General features: G+C 49.1%; 1 protein-coding gene across 1 annotated transcript in view; it reads right to left on the bottom strand.

Moving 5' to 3' along the window:
- DIPK1B (divergent protein kinase domain 1B) overlaps window positions 1–5483 on the bottom strand; it is a 41772-nt gene extending 36289 nt beyond the window's left edge. The window contains exon 1 of the mRNA XM_005299513.4: window positions 5277–5483. Coding sequence (XP_005299570.1) covers window positions 5277–5339 — 63 coding nt within the window. The 5' untranslated portion in view covers window positions 5340–5483. The remainder of the gene's footprint in view (window positions 1–5276) is intronic.
- Window positions 5484–7977: the final 2494 nt, after the last annotated feature.

The raw sequence follows: 7977 nt of genomic DNA on the forward strand, positions 1-7977 counted from the left end.
GCCTGTCAAAGAGGTTTGCTGGGACAAGCTGCCAGGGCTGGGATCCAACCTCCAGAGAGTCAACTCTGGATGGGCCTGGGCAGCAACATGTTGGATCTAGATTCTGAGCACCCCAAACTCTGAAGGTGTTTGGATCTGGCAGTTCGGATGAAGCCCTGGTTTAATGTCAGTGCATCACACACATAGGTTCATAAATCCGTGCAAGCCAGTTACAGGAGAATAGTATGTGTTATACTGGGGCAAGTGATTAGAGAGAGAGAGATATTAGATGATACCTGAAGAGATGAGAGGCTGCACTCATGTTATCCTATCTCCGTTTTCAAAGGAAGTTACATATCCTAACAGCTCAACCATCAGCCCAATGATGGTCCAGTCAACTATGTGCTCTCCCAAGGTGGGTATTGGAAATGCCATTTCTTAAGATATGTAAAACTTGCCTAGACAATGTATTCCAAGCTACACTGTAGGGATGGACTAGATAATCGAATGGGCCTTTTCCATCTTGAGCTGCTATGAGTGGCATAGTCCAGCCTTCATCCGCTGAGTTAGTTTTTTCCAAGCCATTGAATAACTGACCAGGTGTAAGCAACCCACTCTTGCCCTGAGTGATGCAGAGTGCCCGTGTATTTCACATGAAATGAAGGGAAATCAGACCCCTGACCTTCCTAGCATGGTCCTAGAAGACAGACATCTCTATTGCAGCTCCCAGTGCCATGGTCTCCTGCTCCTTTTATTTCACTTTTTTGCCTTCCCAGTGAATTGCAAGAGGAAATCCTCCTCCAAGTGGTGCACGTCAGAGCTGAGACGATCGGTATTAGAGTTTCCAACGTCAGGGTTACTTCTGCTCTCAGTTAAACCAGTGGGATCCAGAATAAATCCACTGAGCTAAAAATCTCGGCGTTACTCTGGATTTACCCCAGAGCTGTTTGTACCGCATCAGCCACAATGCGACTGGCCCCTCTCTATAAATAATAACAGGACCCATTTGTCTAGAGTTATTTAGAGCTGGATCTTCACTTTGCATAAATCAGCATAACTCCCCTGAATTCTGCCAGTTTACACCAGCTGAGAATCTGGCCCTTCGGGTTTAATTTTTTCTGGTTTTATGAGTAACTCCACCCACCAAGCGAAAAACCCTGAGTGATTCTAGGTTCCTATGGTGTAAATCAGAACAGAATTAGGCCCCAGAAGGGATCTGTTTGTTCGCTTGTTTGTAGGTATTTAGTTTTCGGCAAACTATGGGCCACTTTCCGGGAAATCAGAAGGAATTTGTACTGGTGTTTAAAAGGTCACTTTCCTTGACTAATTATTAGGTAACCCCTAAAGGCAGGGATCAGGGCCCCCTACCAACTAACGCAAAGACACTTCCCTGCCCCAGGAGCTCACAGTGCGCTGCAGGTGAATGAACAGACGAAAGGGAGGGAGTGGGGCTGGGAGGACAAGAGAACTGCAGACAGGTGTGTTCCAATCCCCTCTGAAACCCTGAGAACGCGTGACAGATTTCCTGCTCCCACTGGCTCCCTCTGCAGGCAGTTTTCATCCCAGGGAGGACGGATACATTCGGGGTATGTTTCATGTATAGTTCACAAAAATCTATTCTCAATATCGGACGGGGTTTTACCGTAACACCGGACCCTCTCGTTAAGTTCAACTACATCTCATCAGCAGCTAGCGTCTGCCCTTCCTTTGGCCAGGGCACAGTGGGTAGGCTGAATAACAAGCTGTCAGCTGGCCAGCAGGGGTCTTCAGTGCCTCCCGTTTGAAGTGCCACAGATACTTGGCGGGAGTTAACCTCAAAGGCGAAACAGACAGAGCGCTCAAAGCCTGCTCTGTCTCCTTTCTTTTGCCACAGCTCTCCATGCCCTGCCAGCCATGCTCATGCCTACCTAGCCGCCCCTCTGGCGATGCTCTTTCGGGATAGATGTGGGACTGGGGCAAAAATGCGCAACATCCGTTCTCTTCTCCGCTGGGCTTTACTAGCAGCTTGACTGTTATTTCACTACAGAGAGCATCAGTGCCTTTCGAACCCGCCTCCTTCCAGAGTAACCTCGGTTTCATCACCCATGTCATTCTGGCTCTCTTCAAAACAATTTGCCCCATGGCCTGTATATGTGTACTGTTTCTTTAAATCGGTTGCAGGAAGCTAGACAAGATGGGCCCTGGGTTCTCAGCAAAAGCTCCCCATTGAAGCCTGGAGACACAGAGAGTAGCTTTAGGGATAATGCTGGTTTTCCCCTTATTCTAATGGAGTTCAGTGTTGGAGGAAAAAGGCTTTCTGTGATTCTTTACTACTGCCAACTGCCAGGCCTTGCTAACAGAGAGAGAAACTCAGGGCTTGTCAATCAGATTTCCCACGACTCTTAGATTAAAGGAGTAAACTGTATAACAGGCAAATTTTTTAAAAAGCAAAATACAGCCTCACAAACACACTGGGTTCAGGACCATTCTCAGCGCACACCAGGCTCTCACCGACCGAGGTTCTCTAGCCAATGAATATCAAGTTCCTTTCTGTCGGCATCGCATTTCTGATTTCGTAATTTGATGAAGCAGATCAAAATCAAATGTGCACATATCAGCTGCCAAATGCACTGATTTCACACAGACACCCAGAGGCGGATTCTCCACTGCCTGGCACCTTACGGCAGCATGTGCACCTGGGCAAAGGGAGCGTGAAATGCTATCAAATCAGAATCCGACACTCACGCTGGTGCTGGCATTTTACTCCCCACTTTGCCCTCCCTGGGCCAAATCCTCAGCTGGTGCAAATCAGCACCACTGCAGTTTACATTTACAGGGCTTGATAGAGGGTTGTGAAGAGAGAGAGAGAGAGAGAGAAGGGTGTGTATGGAGATAGATAGATATATGGGAGTGTATGGAGATAGATAGATTGATAGATAGATAGATAGATGGGGGATACTTGCAGATAGGTTGAGGCCTGGCCCTCACTTTGCCCAAGTATAAATGATGACACAAGGTGCACAGCACAGAGAATCAAGCCTTTATGGCTTCAGTGAGACTTCTTATGCAAAGAAGTCGAGCTGGATTTGGTCCTTAAACAGCTCGGCTGGTCTCCTGACCTTGCCTTGCAGGGTTAACACAGCGAGTACTCGGAAAAAGAACTACGGCACTAATCCTAATGCAAGTGCAAAAGGCTGCTAAGTGTTGCCAGAGCTGCACAGTTGGCACAAGAGGAACAGAGCGCAGTAAAGAGATGCCAAAATGGATGGCTAACATGCTCGGCTGTTTCTGTTCCGCGTCGGTGGGGGCTCGCTGTTTGACACTCCATTTTCCATGCCAGGGACTGATTTCAAGTCCTGCGTGTAAAGCCCACGCTGCTCCTCATGGACAGCAGCACCCCCACTGCCCATGTCAATGCCATGATTGAGCATTATAAGGAACGCAGAGAGCTTGGCCAGCTCAGAGGCCCTTCACCTCTGAGATCAGGACTAAAAGGAGCTACCAGAATGCTTTCAGCTCAGCTCCTTCCTGGGCAGCGGTCCCCATCTCATTGTGACTGTCCCACATGCTTTGGCACAGGGCCGAGCTAGGACTGCAAATTAGATCTCTGCTGCCAGGACTGTGGTCACGCCAGTCAGAGAGGGCAGTAGGAAATACATCATTCTGCAGGAACAGATCTGCCATAGCTGAGAACTTTGCTCTTTAACTGCTCCCTGGACCTTTTGGGGTTTGCTGGATTTCTCTCTCTTTTTTTTCCCCTTGCCATTCTCCTCTCATTTCCTCTGCCATTCTTTCCATTTCTCCCCCAGCACTAGCCCTAATGGATCATAGGAAATCTCCTCCTCACATTAGCCCATTTTCCATCTAATCAAACATGTAAGAGCAGCTGAGATTGTTCCTTCAGCTCTAATGGCCACCTGAAAAGACAAGCATCATTGCTGGCTTGTGGCTTCAGTGTGACTTTTTCTGGCAGAACATTCATGGATGAGGAACTTCTGCTCTCCAGAGTCAGATCTGCCCCCACCCAAAAAAAAAAAAAAAAATCAGTGAGCCCCAAATCCTGCTCGTTTTCCTTGAAATTCCCTGGGAGTTTTGCCTTAAGTAAGAACCTCAGGTTCTGTTGCTAGGTTCTATTCCCTGCCACTCCAAAGACCTCCTGGGAGATAATCATTCCTAGTCCTACTTCTATGAACCAGACTTTGAATCCAGTTAGGTCGGCATGCCAGAGAAAAAAAGTAATCGTTCTAGACTGGTACATTGCTGCATTGGCTCGGTCCATTATTTATGTAAGGACTGATTGATTAACTGGCTCTTTCATGCTATGTAGAGGCAATGTGGGTTCTTCCCAACAGGAGGTTCACAGTTAAACTTCCCGTTATGCAATTGGTGTGCCGTGCTGGTCCATATTTACTCCATGTAGAATAATCCAGGATCACTTTTCAAAATCAAGCTAGAGAGTGGGGGGGGGAGCATTAGTGGTTGAAATATCTCACTGCAAACCAGTGGATTAAGGGCTTGATCCAATGCCCCTTGGAGTCAATGGAAAGACTCCTGCTGATTTCAATGAGCTTTGGCTCAAACCCTAAATACAGTGGCGCTGAAGCTGAATATCCATCTATTTGCTTTTTTCATCACATGCACACCTGCGATTTCATTCATAGCAGGGTCAGAAACAGATTTACAAATGTGGCATCCACACTGACCCTGTCCAGCAACTACAGGGAACCGGTCACTCTTATCAAATTAAAATAAAATAAAAAATCCTCCGGGGAAATGGAAAAAGAAGCCACCACCATGACTCACAGTTCACAGGGCTAATGTTTGGTATAGGAAACCAGCATTCTGCAGGAGAAGAAAATGCGTTTGGTCCCAGGGAATGGTTTTGTTGGACTCTTCCCGTCCATCCATCTGTCATATGCACATAAAACTAAACGGCCACAATTTTCATCTCTCTCTATGTCTCCAGCACCCTGACCTACAAGGACCCTGACAATAGAAAAGCAAAGGTGCGGTGAAATTAACCATCTGTAAGTTTCCCCCTCATGCGAATCCCTTAGGGAATGATGGGGGAGGAGGGGGTTAAATCCACCCCCCCTCCTTTTTTTTTTTAATTTCTTTCTCCAAATTGCACTCGGTTGTTCAGGATCAATCCGAGAGGCCGGACATGGAATTAACTTTGTAGGTATCTATTTATTTCCAACTTGGGATCAAAGGCAGCGCCCCCTCCCCCCCCCGACCTCCAGCCTCCGGCGACGCAGGATGTACCCCCACCAGGGCAGCCGCCCCCTCACCACCCCCATCCCCACCCCGGTCCTCACCTGCAAGCCCTTGGAGAGCGGGCAGAAGAGCACCAGATGCACCAGTCTCCGGAGCCGCCGCATGCTGCGGGCTCCCCCGCCGCCCCAGCTGGGGCTGGCCGAGCCGCACGGGGAATCGAGTCCGCTCCGGCGCCGGGGGGTCCGGCTGCAGCCCCGGGGGCGGGAGCGGGGTGCCGGGGGAGCAAGCCCCCTCCCGGGCGCGCAGCTCAGCCCCCGCCGCCAAGACAATCCTCGGGCGCGGCGGGGTCCGCGGCTCTGCTCCCCCCCGGGGGCGGGCTGGCTACCGAGCCCGGCTGCTCGGCGGCTGCATCGGGCACGGGGGCGCGGGCAGCGGGGGGCGAGGGCAGCCGCTCTCCCCGCGGCTGGGGCATCCCCCCGGCCCGGAGGCTGCACGGGATCAAGCCCAGCTCGCTCCGGCCCCGCTCAGCCCCACGCCTGCCCGGGCCCCGGGGACCCCCCAGGCGCCTTCCCCGGGCCGGTGCATGGGGACCCCGGCGCCGGGCGGACACCTCCTCCCGCGGCTGCGGGGCGAGCGGCGGGAGCTGCAGCCGCGATGCCGTCTGGCTCCTAGCGCAGCGCAGAGCCCGAATTAAAGGGGAAGGCGAAGGGAGGCTTTCTGACGGCCGATAGGGAAGGGGAGGGGGGGTTGCTTTCCACTCCTCCCCCCCATCCCCTGCTGCGCTGAGCGCCCCCCCCCCCAGCCTCCATCGCCCCCCGCCCGCTGGTGCTTGAGTCAGTGTTTGGGGGGAGCCCTTTGGGGGAGATGAACCCTGGTGAGATCTGGGGGGCCCCGTCGTGCACCGCAGGCGGGGAAATAGAGAGACAGGTCCCCAGTTTCTTTTCAATCCAGCAGCCCTCTTGAGGGTTTCCAGACCCCATTAAAGGCCCTCAGCGAACAAGGCTGCTCTGGCCCCTAGATAGAGGCACTGGTTGCTGAATGAGATTCCCCCCTCTCATTTCAGTGCAGGAGACCATTTATTTGCAGAGTGTCCCCAAAGTGCGCCTGGCTCTTTGCTGCCAGATAAAATGCAAGGACTTTAGCCCATGAAATTACCCCCCGGGGCTCTCATCTTGCAACTACATCTGCTAGCCCTGGCCCACGCGGAGCCCACACGAGCAGGTCCCATTGCAAGATTGCGGTGGGGGTGACAAAAATCTTGTTGCATACCTGTCCCTTCTAATAAACCTCGAGCTATCTATCTATCTGTCTATCTATCTATCCCCGTCCACCCCATCTATCTATCTATCTATCTATCTATCTATCTATTGTAGGTACCTATATGGCCCTTATCATTATAATGTCTGAATACCTCATCTGAAGTCTCATTCAACTTCAGAGAGTATGCCCAGAAAATGTATCCTTTTCCTGCAAGATGTTCAACTGGAAATAATGTGTTTAGCTGACAAAAGCATTTCAATAAAGACACTGTTTTTTCTGACCAATAATTTACACACGCGCACAAAAGCGCCCTGACCTGTTTACAGTAACTAACCTGTGAGAGCGTTCCCAGTGCTACACATTTCCCTTTTGTTTTATGTTCCAGTAGGTGAGGCTTATAATAGAAACTCCACAGAGCTATTCTCATAGCCAGACGGGACCATCATGATCACCCAGTCCAACCTGCACACCAGGCCACAGCACCTCGCCCACCCCTCCTGTAATAGGCCCATAGCCTCTGGCTGAGTTACTGAAGTCCTCAAATCTTGAGCTAAAGACTTCAAGTTGCAGAGGATCCACCATTTACACCATTTACACCAGTTCAAATCAGCAAGTGACCTGTGTCACACGCAGCAGAAGAAGCAAAACAACAACAAAAATCCAGGGTCTCTGCCAATCTGACCTAGGAGAAAATTCCTTCCCTGTAGTGAGAAAACAAATTCCAAGTTTCTTTCTTTCATCTTATTAATTTAACAGTACACTGATAACAATATTAATTATTGTTATTTGTATTACATAGAGGCCCCATTGTGGTAGGCCTGGTACGAACGGATAGAAAAAGACAGTTCCTGCCCCAAGGAGTTTGCAATAGAAATAGACAAGGAAGAAAACCAGCAGCACAGAGAGGGGAAATGACACGGGTAAGGTCACACATAAAAGTTAAAACTCATATTTTTAAAATAATTGCTTGCCTGTGTTATTAACAGCACTTTAGATTATTAAACCTGCACAGATAGATTTGTCGTTGGTTTGGTTTGGTTTGAATCTACTTCCCTTTTCACTGTGTGAGCTATTTGTTTACTTTTGCACTTCACTCAAAGTGGACTTTGAAACCAGAATGTGGTCACTTTCACTTTAGTTTCCCATTGGTTTCTATTCAGTTTTTCTTTCTGGTTCTTATCTATTAGCACAAAGCTGCTGTTGTTTAAGTTCATAACCCTCTAGGGATGTGCTTAAATTAACAAATAAATAAAACACCCTGTTTATTTAATTTTGCTTTTAATATAAAAAAATATTCTATTCATATGAAACCCCCTAGAAAGATTTTATTACATCTGCCCTTGGAGTTTTAACCTACTAGTTAACAGCATCCCTTTCATAACAAGACTGGATTAACACCCAACTACGATGTCTGGAGGTCTAATTTACTCAGTTTTCTATGGTCTGATGAAGTTGCCCATCTTATTTTTAGTTTTAATTGGCCCAGGAAAACAGATAAGTCCCTTGAACTTTCTTTTAAGAAACCATTTTCATGGAAAACAT

Source organism: Chrysemys picta, chromosome 18 (assembly GCF_011386835.1).
Source record: "Chrysemys picta bellii isolate R12L10 chromosome 18, ASM1138683v2, whole genome shotgun sequence".
NCBI lineage: Eukaryota > Metazoa > Chordata > Testudines > Emydidae > Chrysemys > Chrysemys picta.